Source organism: Sminthopsis crassicaudata, chromosome 1 (assembly GCF_048593235.1).
Source record: "Sminthopsis crassicaudata isolate SCR6 chromosome 1, ASM4859323v1, whole genome shotgun sequence".
Lineage (NCBI taxonomy): Eukaryota > Metazoa > Chordata > Mammalia > Dasyuromorphia > Dasyuridae > Sminthopsis > Sminthopsis crassicaudata.
Genome location: NC_133617.1, coordinates 515183872 through 515201673, shown reverse-complemented (window position 1 = coordinate 515201673; position 17802 = coordinate 515183872). Strand labels below are relative to the sequence as shown.

The window sequence follows — 17802 nt, the reverse complement described above, 5'->3', positions numbered from 1 at the left end:
AATGAGACATTCACAAATAACAAGAGACTTTTCCAGAAGTTTTCCTGGAATCATAGATACCAATCTTCATTGCTATTTATATCTCAAAGTAGGAATAGCATAGAAGTTTAAGTATCTTCCTAGGAGTATATATCACCCACCTCTGCAAGAAAAACATCAAATTCCAAATGGAATGTTAGATTTTAGATTTAATAATTCTGCTTACATCCCAATGTTCTTGTTCAATAATGCATAACATTAACATATCTTTTCATCTAGGCTTAAGGGATGCAGTAGTATCAAGTATTTACCAAACATAGGAGTTGATCTATTTCTTTGTGTATGAATGCCAGTGCTACAGAATGAATAAAATGAGCATCTTGATTTAGTCCTTTGACTCAAAGCATTATTGTGAATGCCTGCCTCCTACTCTACGCAATTGCACAACTCTTAATTAACCTACCTGCCATTTTGGTCTGTGGTCCATGTAACAGATCTCCCTTCAGGCTTTGTTTTGTACCATATTCTTAGGATGTGAGGAAAGTCAGTGGCTGTCATAACCCCCATTTTCCTGATTTCTAAGCTCCAGGTGCTAGAGGTGAACAGAAGTTCTCCACAGCCAGGAGCTTGGCTGCAGCAAGCATAATAATAAAACTGTTCCCTCCAATGATCTGCAGGGAGAGTTACAAGTTCATGCACAATCTGATTTTTAAGCTTCTTAGAAACATCAGTTTGCTTAGTAGACTTTGTAAATCTTTCAATACCTGGCACAGCAGCAACATCTACCTCCTCGACCTTTAACACAGTTAAATCACAGCAGTCCAGTATAAGCAAAAAATCCTCACTTCCAAGATCCCCTGGGTCATGGAAGTTCTTTGAACTAGAAATCCTATAAATTTGTTCTCTGTTGCTATGGTTACTATTTCTATCAGAAGCGTTCTTTTCACTTTTGTCACAGTCAGCAAAATCTTGAGATCTCATTTCGGATGAAAATCCACCTGGAATGTGGCAAGGTTGAGATGTCTCAACTTTGTTGGATTGATTTGACTCTGACTGGCCAGCTCCTCCATCAGCACCACTCAGCTTCTTGCATCCACTTCCAGGCTCAAGGAAGATGATGATGGCACCTTCAATGACATGGCTCTCAAAATCCACATCCAAATCCAACACATAGTGCTTTACAAGTATGTGGTTAGTGTTGGCCATGAGAGGCAGATCATCTTTGGAAGGGTCTAATACAGTCTCCATTGTCTTATTATGTTGGTCAGCAGCTCTGCTGATTTCAACTTTCACACCCTTTTAATCTTCCATCCAAATCCTTGTTTGTTAATAAGTCCTTGATGCAGGAATTACAGCTCCACAAATGTCAATCTTTTAACCAAGAGGAAAAAGACAATTAGAGGAAATTGTAAAAACAAGTGCTATTAAAATTGCCATTTTTAAGAGTTAACTACTGCCCATAAATAGTTCTTTTCGATAAGGAGAGTATGTATCTAGAAGGAAAACAAATTTATCTCATTAATATAAAAGAAAGTGGTCTAATGAACATCTAATAAGTATTTCTATTTATCAATTGAATGAAATGGTATGCAATAAGACCAAAAGATTTTGCTTTTAGTATAACAACTCTTATTTTATTAAAGATCTGTTATGTAAAGGAAAATTTACTAGATTATTTCACAATTTTTTAAAATGTTAAACGCATCATCTCTAATTTTGTGCATCAAATGAAGTGATTGTTCTTCTCCTGTGATACTAAGAAACAAGTCAGGACAAAGACTAAGTAGCTTCATATATTTTATTCTTTGAGAATAATAATGTAATACATACAATATAACTCCAAGGATTAATGTACTTTTCACATTAGGACTGAACTTATATCAACAATTCTAGTATATTACAAGAAAATGAGCCAATTTAGTAGAAGTACATTCTAAGTATTCCTTTGAGATTGTTCATAGAGATTTTTATATTTATAGTTAAATGCTCAAGTATATCATTACATCTTAATAGCTGAAAACCCATTAACATTCTAGATAATAGCTTTCTTATGGCAAACAAAAGGTTTTCTTTTTTGAAAAGAAAATATGCAAATACCTATAATAGGAAAAAAGAAATTAAAATGCAGCAACAGCTGTTACAACAAAATGTATAAGTTCACCATAAAAATTTTGATTCAAAGCATATTTTATATTTTTGTAACAATCTAGCTCAAAAAAATTATTTGATAGTACTTTATTCTTTGTATAATTTTTTTTAGCATGTTGTGTTTTCTTCCTTTGAAGAAAAGAATAAAAAAAATCTTAGGGAGAAAGTGTATATAATATTAAAGAAAGCAATATGAATGAAAAAACCTAGGCTATCTTTAGAATGCTAGGTATAATTCTGAAATAAGAGCTCTAAGAAAAGAAACAATAAACATAGGTACAAATTAAAAACTAACACTGACAACAGGCCATAATTAGGTGTTATGTTAGCCAAATATAGGGAAAATATAGCTTATGTCTAAACAACAATAAAAACAATTAAATGTTATCAAATCAAAAACGTTAGTATATTTCTGCATTTCTAAAAATCAACATGAGTTTATTTTATTACTCCCCCAAATTCTATTACTTCCTTGTTTTTTAAGAAAAAAAAAATTCCTGTTTCCATCTGTTTAAAGTGATATATCTACATTAGAAGAAAATGGACTTGAAAGTTTCATATTTGACAGTTTGATCACAATTGTTAAAAAATTATTTGACTACAAAGACATAATAGGCATCTGATTATTTTTATTAGCTTTGAGACAACTCATAAAGCTATCAATTTTAAGAAATTTTCATGCATAACAGGAATCACAATTGATTTTACTGCTCAATAACATAGAATGTCCCAAAAGTCTTAATTCAGTTTTAAAATTTAATAGCTTAAAACTTCACTAAGATTTTTGAGATATTCTGTATAAAACTACATGGTATAATTCTAAATGCCAGACACTGTAAAGTTACCTAATTTAAAGAAGAAAATGATCCCGATGATGAAAAGTGGTTCACAGAAAAACCCCGACACCAGAAAACAAAAACATTTAAAAATTTTACTAAAAGCACTACAAAAGATTAATTATATTATTTCCTTTAAAAAGTTTTCCTTTTGCACTTCCTTTAACTGGTATGCTTCCTAAAACATGAATTTAGTGTAATATCACTGTGTGTCCAGCATGGCATAATACATTCTGCAATTATACAAAAAGAAGTATGATATATAGTGTATGCCCTCAAGTAACTTACTATTTATTGGGGGAAAGAAGACTAAACACTTCTGAAACAATGAGAAGCCAGCCAAACTGTGTAGCACTGACAAAACAATAACAACAACAACAAAAAAAAACACAGATGTTTAGAAATAGGAGAAAAACCTATGTATTTCAAATCATTAAATTTCATGGAGAACGTAAGGGCTAAAATGGGTCCTGGGTGGTAATGCTAATGCTGGTAGTATTAAGAGTAGGAGTAAAACTAATAATGTTAATAACAACAAAAATAATAGCATTTGTGGAATACTTGAAAATTTACAAAGCGTTTTACAAATACAATCAGAAAGGTAAGAATTATGGCATATCAGTCTTCTGTATTATAGCTGCCTCTTCTTTTTTCTATGGACATTGGAGATGAGGTAGAAAAGATAGGTGATTCAAGGCAATTTCAATAGACATGATGAAAAGCAACATCCACATCCTTAGAGAGAACTATGGAGGCTGAATTTCACCTTTTTGTTGTTGTAGTTTGTTTTATTTTGCTTTTGAGCTGATTTTTTTTTTTTGCAAAGCATGATGAACATGGAAATATGTTTAGAAGAATTACCCCTGTTTAACCTATATTAGATTACTTGCTATCTTGGAGAAGGCTGAGGTAAAGGAAGAAGGAAGAAAAATTTAGAACAAAAAGTTTTACAAAGGTGAATGTTAAGAATTATCTTTGCATATATTTGAAAAAACAAAATGCTATATTAAAAAAGAAAATTGCTTGTTCATATCCTTTCACCATTTATCAGCTAGAATATAGCAAATACTTTGAGATATAGTACTGCACATTCCTCAATTAATAGGTATCTATTTACTTTATTTCTAGTTCTTTGCTACCACAAAAATATTATTGGACTACTTGAAAGTCATGATAAAAAAAAAAAAGTCTAGATATCATCTATCAAGAAAATATCAAAAACAAAACAAAACAAAACAAAACAAAACAAAAACATTCTAAAACCTGAAGGTAAACTAGAAATTGAAATAATCCATAGATCACCTCCTGAAAGAGAGCCCCAAATTAAAACTCCCAGGAATATTATTGCCAAATTCCAGAACTCCAAGGTCAAGAAGAAAATATTGCAAGCATTCAAAAAAGAAGCAATTTAAATACAGTGGAGATATTGTCAAGATAACACAAGATATAGCAGCTTCTATATTAAAGGATCAGAGGGCATGGAATATGATATCTGGAAAAGGAAAAAAGATAGGATTACAGCCAAAAATTACCTACCTAGCCAAATTAAGTTCAATGTTTCAGGGGAAAAGTGAGCATTCAATAAAATAGAAGCTGTTCAAGCATTTGAGATGAAAAAACAAAACAGATTAGAAAATTTGAGCTTCAAATAAGGTCTCAGGAGAAGGATATAGGGGTAATCAGGAAAGGGAAATCATAAGGGACTCAATAAGATTATTCTGTTTATACTCCTACTTGGAAGGATGATACTTGTATATCCACAAATACATACATACATAAAACTTTTTCATTATTCTCATTACTTCTCATAATAGAGACTATTTGCATTATTAGTTAGAAATTTATACAAAGAGCACAGGTGCAAATTGAATATGAAGAGATAATAACTAAAAAAAAAAAAAGATGAAGAGAGAAATGTACTATGAGAAAGTAAAAGTGAAAGGTGGAATGGCACATTATCTACTATAAATGAGGCAAGAAAAAGCTTTCACAGTGGGAAGGGCATAGAAATCTATTTTACCCTGCAGGAAAGGAAGGAGAAAGGGATGGGAGTGGAGAGGGAGTTGATAGAAGAGAGGAAACATTGGGTGGAGGGGCTGATCAGAAGCAAAATATTTTGAAGAAGGATAAAATGAAAGAAAAGAGAGAATAGACTAAATAGGGGGAGATATACAGTTAGCAATAGTAAGTATAAAATTATAAAATGAATTTTCAAGCAAGTTTCTCTAATGAAGCCCTCATTTCTCAAATGCATAGGAAACTAAGGCAAATTTATAAAAAAATAAGAGCCATTCCCCAACTGATAAATGAACAAAAGATAATTACAGTTTTCAGATGAACAAATCAAGCCATTTATAGCCATGTTAAAAAAAAACAAAACAAAACACTCCAACACACTATTTATTGGAGATATGCAAATTAAAACAATTCTGAGGTAGTCTTATAATTATTAGATTGGCTAATCGGCCCGAAAAGGAAAATGACAAATGTCAAGGAATATGGGGAAAATGAGATATTAGTAAATTATTAGTGGAATTGTGAACTGATTCAATCATTCCATAGAGCAATTTGGAACTATGTCCAAAGGGTTATAAAATCATACTTATTCTTTGACCTACCAATACCACTAACAGGCATATATCCCAAATTTATTTTTAAGAAAAGAAAATGACCTATATGTAGAAAATTATTTATAGCAGCTTTTTTTGTTTTTTAGGTGTATCATCATTATTATTACTATTCTAATAGTATTTTATTTTTCCAAATACTTTCAAAGATAATTTTCAACATTAATCTTTTTGTTCTAAAGTTTTTTTTTCTCTCTTCCCCTCTTACCAAGACAGCAAGCAATCTAAGCTAAACATGTGCAATTCTTTTAAACATATTTCCTTATTTGTCATGCTGCACACAGACAAAAAAAATCAGATCAACAGGGAAAAAACACACAGCTCTTTTCATAGGGCAAAAAACTGGGAATTTAGGGTCTGGGAGAGGAGAGATTAAGTGACTCACCTTGTTACTGTCCAGACAACCTGAGTTCTCACTTTGTAATCCTAACATTAGGGGATATTCATCAAGTAGGAAATGTCTGAATATACTATGGCATGTGAGTATTTTGGAATACTATTGTTCTAACAAATGATGAGTAAAATGTTCAGAAAAACCTGGAAAATTCTCCATGAGTTCATGGAAAGTGAAATGTACTATGTTCAAAATAATAGCAATGCTGTGAGATGATCAGATGTAAATGAATTTGCTATTATCAGTAATAAAATGTCAAGGCTACTCTGAAGGACTTATGATGAAAAATGGTATCCATACTCAAAGAGAGAACTGATTCTATCTGAATACAAATTGAAGCATACTTTTTTGTTTACTTTCTTTTTTTTGAGGGTGTTTAAGAGAGGGGTGTAATGTTCTTCTCTAAAGTGTAATATTGTCTGGGAGCAGGTTTCTTAAGGGGCTTCTGGAGGCAGCCTTCATTTCAGTTCAATGTAATAATCTCCTCAAATGCAGCCAGGGATTAAAGTCCAAAATCCTTTATTGTCTCTGTCAAAATCTTATCTCCTTCACTTAGGGCTCGGCTAGTTTTCTGGAGCCCTTCCAGATCTTGCCTCTAGTTCTTTGCCTCTGCTAACTTCTGTCTCTAGCTCCCTCCGAATGTCTCGGAATCCAAAGGTTTGTACTTCAGCCTCCAGCCAGCACAAAGGTGGAAAATGGAATGAATCTGTCTCCACCTCTGAAAGTGGCTTTTGTGTCTGGCCCTGAGAGTTTCTTGCTTATATGCAGTATACTGAGTACACCAATCATTATATCACTAGAAAACCATTATGTTAAACTAGATTTAATCCTCAATTCCACTTAGTACCTTGTTTCAAGTTCCGGCCCATAACATCTCCTTGTAGGATCAGATCAATCATACTGAGCCATACTAAATTAGATAATTATTGTCTCTATCAATTCTACTGTCTTAATACCTTGTAAGAATCCTAACAGAGAGGGGAGATCTATATATTCTTTCATTATATGACTTATATGGAATTGTTTTACATAACTTCACATATGCTTTCTCAGTGGGAAGAAGAGGAATCTGAAAAGCAAAGTTTTAAAAACAAATGTTTAAAAAAGTTCTTTTACACCTAATTGTGGAAAATAATATATAATATATAATTTTCATTCATATACATATATATACATGTATATGTGTGTGTGTGTGTGTGTGTATATATATATATATATATACATATATACATATATATATATATATATATATATATATAGCCAAAAGATAAAGGAGGTTTAAAAAAAAGCCAATGAGAAGAATGCCTTAAAAAGCAGAATTGGTAAAATGGAAAGAATTTTTGGTTGTAATCCTAACGTCTTTGCTTTCCAGATATCATATCCCATGCCCTCTGAAACACAAAAACTCATGGAAGGAAAAAAAACCTTTAAAAAGTAGAATTGGCCTAATGAAAAAGTACAAAACCTCACTGAAGAGAATAATTCCATAGAAATTAGAACTGAGCAAATAGAAACTTATGACTCTATGAGAAATCAAGAAACAGTAAGATCAAATCAAAATAATGAAAAAAATAGAAGACTGAAATAGTTCATTGGAAAAACAACTGACCTGAAAAATAGACCCAGGAGAGATAATTTAAAAATAATTGGACTACCTAAAAAGCCATAATAATATTTTTAAAGAGCCTAAACATCATCTTTCAAGAAATTATCAAGGATACATTGTTGATGGAACTTATGAATACATCCAGCCATTCTGGAGAGCAATTTGAAACTATGCTCTAAAAGTTATTAAACTGTGCATACCCTATGAGCCAGCAGTGTTACTACTGGGCTTATATCCCAAAGAGATTTTAAAGAAGGGAAAAAGACCTGTATGTGCAAGAATGTTTGTGGCAGCCCTCTTTGTAGTGGCCAGAAACTGGAAACTGAGTGGATGTCCATCAATTGGAGAATGGCTGAATAAATTGTGGTATATGAATGTTATCGAATATTATTGTTCTGTAAGAAATGGCCAGGAGGATGATTTCAGAAAGGCCTGGAGAGACTTACATGAACTGATGCTAAGTGAAATGAGCAGGACCAGGAGATCATTATATACTTCAACAACAATACTATACGATGATCAATTCTGGCCCTCTTCAACAATGAGATGAACCAAATCAATTCCAATAGAGCAATAATGAATTGAACCAGCTACATCTAGTAAAAGAACTCTGGAAGATGACTATGAATCACTACATAGAATTCCCAATCCCTCTATTTTTGTCCTCCTGCGTTTTTTATTTCCTTCACAGGCTAATTGTAAACTATTTCAAAGTTTAATTCTTTTTGTACAGCAAAATAACTGTTTGGACATGATATATTGTATTTCATTTATACTTTAACATATTTAACATGTATTGGTCAACCTGCCATCTGGGGGAGGAGGGGGAAGGAGGGGAAAAATTTGAACAAAAGGTTTTGGCAATTGTCAATGCTGTAAAATTACCCATGCATATATCTGGTAAATAAAAAGCTATAATAATAAAAAAAAAATAAAAAAGAAATGATCAAGGAAAACTGTCCTGATACTCTAGAATCAGAGGATAAAATATAAATTTAAAAAATCTATCAATCTCCTCATGAAAGAGATCCCAAAATGAAAACTCCCGGGAATATCATAGCCAAATTTCAGAGCTACTAGATCAAAAAGAAACTATTGCAAGCATCCAGAAAGAAACAATTCAAATACTGTGGAGTAATAGTCAGGATAACACAAGATTTACCAGCTTTTGCATTAAAGTATTGGAGGTCTTGGGATATGATATTCTGGAGGGCAAAGGAAATTGGATTACAATCAAGAATCACCTACCCAACAAAACTGAGTATAATGCTTGGGGGGAGGGGAGGAGAATATTCAATGAAATGGAGGATTTTCAAACATATATGATGAAAAGACCAGAGCTGAATAGAAAATCTGGCTTTTAACTGAAAGATTCAAGAGAAGAATAAAAAGGTAAACAGCCAAGATAAATCATAAGGGACTTAAGAAGGTTCCCCTCCATGGGAAGATGATATTTGTGACTCATAAGAACTTTCTCATAATTAGAGCAATTAGAAGGAATATATAGACACAGAGGGCACAGGTATGAGTTGAATATGAAGGAATAACATCTCATCAAATAAAACTAAAGAGTAAAAGAGGAATGTATTTGCAGAAAGGGAAACAGAGAGAAAAATAGGGTAAATTGTTTCTTGCAAAATAGCCAAGAAAAAAAGCTTTTACAGTGGAGGGTGTGTGGGAAAGGTAAAGAACTTATAGCTCAAACACATATTGATCAATTGGCTGTTCAATTGGCTGAAGCCTTGAGGCCTCAGTTTTGGCTTCTCTGGATAAGGCCTGGACTACATTCCATTGTCCAAAGAAGGAATTTAAAGTATATGTGGCCAAAGGAGCAATACCATTATCTCATTTACTGCATTCTACTAGCCAAATAAGAGAATAAAAGACTTATGTAGTAACATATAGAGGGTGGGATTTCTGAAATGTATAAAAACTGTGCACACTCTCAAGGGAGTGGGCCTCTTACTGTGAGTTTCTATCTCTCAGGGGGACTGCCCCGCCTCTCATGAGACACTATAATAAACAATCTGTTTTCTACTTTGAGAAACTCTGAGTAGTCATTTTGAGTAAGGGTCTTTTTTTATATCCCACACAAGGGGAAGAGGAGGGAGGTAAGAGGGAGTGAGTAAATCTTATTCTCATCAGAATTGGCTCAAAGAGGGCATAACATACACACTAATTGAGTATAAAAATCTATCTTACTTTATAGGAAAGTAGGAGGAGAAAGGGATGGGGATGGGAAGAGAAATGACAAAAGAGAGGGAAGCTTAGGGAACGGAGTAGTGAAAAGCAAAATACTTTTGAGGAGGGACAACACAAAAGGAGAGAGAAGAGAATAAAGGGGAGAGGAGAATGGAGGAAAATGCAGTTAGCAAAAGCAAATGTGAAAAAATGTAAAGCAAGTTTCTCTGATAAAGAGAAAAAAGTCAAATTTATAAAAATAAAAGCTACTCCCCAAATGATAAATGATTAAAAGAAATTAACACTTTTTGATAAAGTAATCAAAGCTATCTATAGACGTATGAAATAAAGCTATAATTCACTATTGATCGGAGAAATGGAAATTAAAAGAATCCTGAGATACTATTTCATATTAGATTTGGCTAATAGGAAAGAAAAGGAAAATGACAAATAGTGGAGGGAATATGGGAAAAACGAGACATTAATACTCTTTTGGTGAAGATGTGAACTGATTTAATCTTTTTGTAGAACAATTTGGAACTATGCCCAAAGGGCATAAAACTATGCATACCTTTTGGCCTCGCAATACCACTCCTAGATCTACATCCCAAAAGAGACAAAAAAAGAAAAAAGACCTATATGTATAAAAACATTTATAGCAGCTCCTTTCTGGGACAAAGAATTAAAAAATTGAGAGGATGCCCATAAACTGAGTAATGGATAAATAAACTGTGGTATGTGATTAAAATGAAATATTATTGGATTATAAGAAATGAACAGCATGCTTTCAAAAAAAACTTGGAAAGACTTACATAAGCTGATACAAAATGAAATGTACAGTGTACAAAGTAACAACAATATTGTAAGATAATCAGCATTGAATAACTTAATATTCTCAGCAATACAGTGATTCAGGACAAGTCTAAAGGACTTACAATGAGGAATGCTATCCATCTCCACAGAAAGAAATGATGGTGTCTGAATACAAATTGAAGCATACTTTTTATATTCTATATTTTTCTTGAAGTTTTTTGGTCTATTTTTTACATGACAATAATGGAAATGTTTTGCATAACTACACATGTATAACCTATAATACTGAGTGTTAAGTAATGGGTATACAAAGAAAGGTTAAAAAACTATTAAGGCGTTCACAACCCAATAAAGGAGGCAACCTGCAAACAATTATATAATATATATATGTATGTATGTGTATGTGTGTGTATATATGTATATATAATATATACATACACACAGTGGGGATAGTGATTAAGGGAAATACTAAGACTAGGGAAAGGACTGGGAAAAGTTCTTAGTAGAACTCAATGGAAAGAGGGGGAAGAAAAGGAAAATCTGGAATCAAAGTTTTAAAAACAAATGTTAAAAATCGTTTTTACATGCACTTGGGAAAAATATAATTCTTTTAAAAACTTAAAACTTTTTTCAATTAAATCATCTTTAAGGATTCATTCTAAATATATTTGTATTATGGCAGGGAGGTGGGGGGAATTGTTTGAATTCCCTTATTTGAATTCCTTTTCTTAGTGTTTAACACATCACCTGACATTCAACATGTCCAAAAATGAACTCATTGTGTTTCTACCCTTCTTTCTTCTTCCTTTTTCCAAATGCTTTTAATACTACCATGTTCCCAATTACTTGGGGGTCAAATGTAGATATGGTACTTGATTTCTCACTATGTCTCAACCTACCATGTCTAATTTGTTGTCAAGTCCCATGAATTCTACCTTCTTAAGATTTCTCATATGGTTACTTCTCTCCTCTAAGAATGCTATTACCCTGGTACAGGATGTGGTAACATGTCTAAATAATTAAAATGGTCTGTTGAATGGTGTGCCTGTTATGGGCCAGAACTCTGAAACAAGGATTCTTACAAGGTGTTAAGTCAGTGGAATTGATGAGACAATGGTTATCTAGTTTAGCATGGTGATTAATAGTTCTATAAATTCAGTATGATTGATTTAATCTTACAACAAATAATGGTTTCCTAGTGATATAATAATTGGTTTATACTTAGAATAGAGCATATAAGCCAAGGGGAACTCAGAGATTTAATTCCATCTTTAGTCAGGTTCCTGGTGGCTGGCCTATCCTCCTGCATTTTCTTCACTGAAACCAAGTCCCCTCTGAAGGCCAGGAGAAAGCTAGCTGAATACTAGGCAAAGGAGACAATAAAGACTTTTGGACTTTAACACCTGGCTACTCTTGTGGTGATTAATCTGCTGAAAAGAAGGCTACCCCAAAGACCTCCAGAAAACAGAACTAAGAATATTATATTTGCCCACCTCAAAAACACTAAAAAGCATATTTTACTTCAATTTCTAGGAAAATTCTAGAATGAATTATTAAAGGTTAGTGGGTATCAAGAAAAGTTTAGAGGATTTATAAAAAAGCTAGTGTGATTTCAAGAAGCTTATACCAGACTTTCTAATTTGTATTTTGACAGAATCATTATATTAGTACAACAGGGGAATATATAACTATGGGCTCACATGATTCTTTTAAAGTATTTGGACTTATCTGGGTTTGAGAGGGAAATACTGAAATCTCCTGTAATTATTGCACTAATTATGCCATTTTCAACTGTGCTATTCTTATCTGTTCTCTTTGAAGTGTAAAAGGGTTTTCTTCCCTGAAAAATGTTATTTGATATTTTAGTTTTGAAAAGTTGACTATAATGTTTCTTGGGAGATAAATTTCAGATTTGTGTCTCTGAAGATGTACATTGCTATCTGCATCTAAGGCTTATTGATAATTTTTTCTTAAAATATGATATTCAGATTTTCTTTTCTATGTTTTTTTTTTTTCTGGTAGTTTTATAAACTTCAAACTAACTCTTCACATTTTATCTTCAAGTTCAGTATTCTTGTTTTGTAGCTCTATCATGTTAAGTATTCTTCCAAACTTGTTTTTTAATTTTTTCTACTGATTTTCCTCATTCCTCTGCATTTTTGGCATTCCAATTCTACTACTCTTTTTCAGAGAGATTACCATTATAGAAAGTCTTTTGTTCTCTAGTCTCTTCTTAAAAATGTTGGAATTTTTGGACCTTAGCACATATGGGCTGCTAAGAACCTTCCCCTTTTACCATCTCTTGAAAAGATCTCATTAGGCACTGGAAGGCAAAGAAACCTGGTACCAAAAGACTTTCTTCCTACCAATTTTTTAGAAGCTACTGGCAACTCCTTTTCTCTTTTCTCCCCTCTCAGCTGCACATTATTATCCTTAACCCTCAACCCTATGGTAGAGATTTCTAATTTCTGTTTTTATTTATCTCTATCATTTTCACTTAATTCTTTGATTGTTCTAAAAATTGCTGCACTATTTCATGAGCCTTGTAATACTTTCATCTTTTTTCAGGAGATTTTGATTCAATTCCCTTTGATAAAAATTTTTTATCGATAAAAATAAAGCTTAGCTACTAAGGAGGCAAAGCTGGCATATCTCTTGAGCTCAGATGTTCTGAAAACAGTGGGCTGAATCAAAGGTTTACATAACAAAAGGTAAGACCCTGGGAATCAGTCTACCAAGTTGCCCAAGGAGAAGTGAACTTGTTCAGGTTAGAAATGGAGCTGGTCAAAACTAATATATGAATTCATAACTAATATATGAATTGGGTCTATGAGTAGCTTCTCTACTTCCATTCCAGGAAAGACAGGGAAACCTAATTGAAAGAAGGGGGGGGGGAAAGGGTAGGAAGTTAGAAAGAAAGAAAAAAGTAAGGAAGAAAGGGGGAGAGGGAGGAAAGGGAAGTTGAAGGATGGTCATAGAATCACAGAATTTAAGAACTGCAAGTAACCTGAGCAGCCAACTCCTCCAAACCATACAGCAAGGAATCCCATTATAACATAGAGATGGTCATCTGATCTCTGCTTAAAGATGATGTGGGGCATTGCTAAGAGGGCATTCTAAGATGTCTTTGCAATTGGATTTCTTTTCCATATTTATCTCTTTTTGCTAGTTTCCTGTTTCTTCCTCTGCACTACTTTAGATGTAAATAGCACTGCCCTTTTGGGTCTCTTCTGTTGCTACGTTGTCATCTAGGCCCCACACAACTCCAACAGCAACTTACTTTCCTTCCTCTTGAGCTTTGTGGTTGCTTTGATTTATAGATCTCAACCTGCCCTAGAAGCAAGCTCTCTGGGCAACTGCCAAAGCAAAAGTCTGTGACAAAGGAGAAAGAGCTGCCCTGAGCCAATATGGATATAGGATTGGGGCATGAGAAAGACCAAGAAAAATAGGGCCTCAACCTTTCCTAGGAGAAGATCCCTTGGGGGTTAATTTCAGAAGTCTGTGACTAAATCTACAACCTCCACTAATGACAGAGATACTCGGAGCCAACATGGTCCTGAGCTGGGGGTACTGGGAAATGGGGAAGGAAAGACCTGGAATTCTAGTTTGTTAAACCACTCTTCAGTCACTTTTTCTGTAACAAGACCATAAGGTCATTTCTTCAATGTTTCTCTTCCCATGCTGAATTTACTGTTTCTAAGAACTTTGATGAGGCAGGACAGAGGTTGCAGTCTAGAATACTTCTTGGGTTATTTTCCTGGGGCTGAACAGCCCATATTTTCAGAAGATTCACTTAGATGCTATTTTGGTTTCCATGTCATGCTACATAAAACAGCAATAGTTTCTTATTTTGGCAGTACAGGAAAAAGAAAGAGTGTTTAAGCCAGCCCCAGAGAGCTTGATGAATTATTGTTAGGCCATTATTGTTAGGCCACTTTTTACATAGTTTCCAACCTAAACCATAGTATGCATACTAAGTATATCCATTACAAATTATTATACATATGTCCCACTTGTCTTTGCAGTCACGGATGATCTGATTCTCCTTTACATAATAAAAGGTATACACACAGAGACATATAATTCTCATTGATGTCAAATGCTTTTATAACCTTACCTACAAAGCAAAAGTGAGTTCACTGGTTACAAATGGTTGTATTTAGCTACCCATGAATGGAAAGCAAATGATATCCATATTTCTGAATAAAATGTCAACCAGCAGTTTTCACAGTTATTTGCCTGTTGTTATAATTATTATTATTTAAAATCATTTTCTCATTTTCTATCCCCCTCCATAAAACACACACACACACACACACACACACACACACACACACACACACACACACACACACTGCCATCTATGAATTTCTCATTCTCCTTTTGATCCTTCTTTCCAATGTTCCCTCCCCCCAACAAACATCTAGTTAATATTCTCAAAGATAACCCATTGCTAAGTCTAAAATAATTTTGTTTTAGGGTTCATTTTTCAAATATTTTCGTGATTGGCACAACAACACTGAAAAGTTTGAAAAAGATGTGTTCTGTAATTTTTTTCACATGAAAGTGGGGGGAAATCATGTAGAAAGTAATACTAAACAGATTCATGTTACATGAAAGAAATTATCTTGTAATTCATAGCCTCACCAATGCTTTATATCACAGGGGAGTATGCATGAAATGTGGATATATAAATTTCATAAATGAGCAATATAAATCTCATCCTTTAAGAGCATCACAGAATGTTTGCCAAACCACAGAGACTTGTTCTAAAACCAAGGTTCTGTCTTTTATACATTCTACAGTGTCTAGCACAAAGTCAATGCTTGACAAACATTAAATAAAATGTTATTGATTATAATAAAGGCATAGCTTTCTTTCTCCTTTCATGCATCACTTTTATATATATATTTTAAAAAGTATACATTGATGTCTGTTTTAAATTAGTTGACTGCTTTTCTCTATTAAGTACTTAGAAGGGAGGGATTCTTTATGTATGCTTTGCATAGCACTCACCACTTTATGAGCAGACTATAAATACTTTATTCTAGAAATGATTTGGTAAGAGATGAAAGGACACTTGTACTTGTAAGCCTTTTAAGAGACAATGGTTATTCCTATTAACAACTAGTTTGCATGATGTATCATCCTGGTTTTGTATATAATTCAACAGGTATATTAATGTGTACAGAGGTACATAAATTTTTTATAAAAATTTTCATTCTTTTTACATGTTTCTAAGTTTGAGCCTGTTAAATCTTTAAAATGTAAGAAAATAAGAGTGTAATGCCCTTATTTCTTTAACTAGATTGAGGTCTGTGTAATGTGTAATATACTAAAAGAATCTAAATATTAAGTAATACATGGAACAAGTATATCTTTTAGTTCATAAGGACCATGAATTACAACTGCCTTTCTATAATCTCTATAGCACAGAAAACATTGAATTTATTCCAATGGGTAAGTAGATAATTCTTGAGTAAATATACTACTAGTGTTTTCATTCCAATATGCATAAATCTATACTTTAAACATTTCTACTCTATCCTTGTATCTCACATAGTATTGGATTTATGCTGAACAATTATTATGTAATGTTTTATATTGCCAGCTTTGTATGCCACATGTGAAGCATAATTCTAAGTACTAGGGATACAAAGATAAGATCTCACCATCTAATGTATAACCCCAAATTAACTACAGGATCCCTATCCTCAAGGAATTCACATTCAAGTGGAGAAGACAATGGTAAATAAACTATGTATGTATGAGATATATAATGTAAATGGAAAGTAATCTCAGATAGAAGACACCAGCAGTGAGAAACACTCCCTTCAGAAGATGGTATCTGAGCTAAGGCCTGAAGGAAGCCAAGGAACCCAGGAGGCAGAAAGGCAGATGACAACCATTCCAGTTATAGAAGACAGGCAGTGAAAAGAAATAGAATTAAAAGATGGAGTGCTGTATTTGAAGAACAGCAAATAAATCAGTGTAGTTGGATTGTACACTGCTGCTAAACACAGAATTTTCTATTTGATACTATAGGTAATAAGGAATAATTGTACAGTTCATTCCCTTTCTCCTTGATACTCTCTTTTCTCTAGGTTTTAATGGAATAATTCTCTTATGGTTCAGCTGATTTTCAGGCTTCTTTCCTGGATTTTCATCCAGTTTATACCCACTAACTATAAATGTCCCTGAAAGCTCTCTTTACTCCCTAAGCTATTTTAGTTGGTGGTCTCTTCAATTGCCATTGATTGAATTATCATCTTATTCTAATGTTTCTCAGATCTTTTTATCCAGCCTTAGTTTCTCTAGATATTTGTTTTCCTATTTGCAACTTTGCACTGGACAACTTTAACTGGATGTCCTACAGACCTTTTAAACGTAACATGTACAAACAATAACTCATTATAATTTCCTCACAAGCCCTCTCTTCTTCCTAAGAATCCTATTATAGATGAAGGAACCATCAAACACAATTAGTTAAGTCAGTCAATCAATAAGCATTTATTAAATGCCTACTATGTGCCAAGAACTGTGCTAAATGCTAGGTAGGGATATAAAGAAAGGCAAAATATAATTCCTGCTCTCAAGGAATTCACAATGTAATGAAAGAAATAAGTATACAAATACATACAAATAAACTATCTACAGAACAAATAAGAAATAATTAATAGAGGGAAGGCTCTAACATTAAGAGGGATTAGAAAAGGTTTCTTATAGAAGGTGGAATTTTATCTGAGACTTGAAGGAAGTCGAGGCAGAAATGAAGACAGAGGCATGGAAAGGCAAGAGAAAATGCTCGAAACTGAAAGATGGGGTATCTTGTTTGAAGAACGGCAGAGTGGCCAGTGTCACTGGAAGAAAGCATATATGGGGCCTGGGAGGTGGGTATAAAGTGCAAGAAGATCAAAATGATAATGGGAGAACAGGAAGTATATTATGAGGAACTTTAAATGCCAATAAATACTAGAAAATTTTATACTTGATTCTGGAGGGGAGAGAGAGCCAGTGGAATTCCCTGTAGGCAATTAGGAAGCAGACAAAAGATTGGGGGAAAAGGGAAATGGGGATGATAGAAGGGATAATCTGCTAGAGAAGATGGGATGGAATGGGACTATTTTGCAGATAGAAGACATTGCCTTGGAAAGGAGCAGAGACATCTTCATATGGGACATGGGTGAAGGAGAGAATGGCAAAAGATATCTGACTGAT

The 17802-nt window shown here is 33.5% G+C and overlaps 1 protein-coding gene across 1 annotated transcript in view; it reads right to left on the bottom strand.

Annotated features, from left to right (window-relative positions):
• Nucleotides 1–17802, bottom strand: part of AOPEP (aminopeptidase O (putative)) — a 504306-nt gene that overhangs the window by 459907 nt on the left and 26597 nt on the right. The window contains 1 exon segment of the mRNA XM_074281675.1: nt 443–1350. Coding sequence (XP_074137776.1) covers nt 443–1227 — 785 coding nt within the window. The 5' untranslated portion in view covers nt 1228–1350.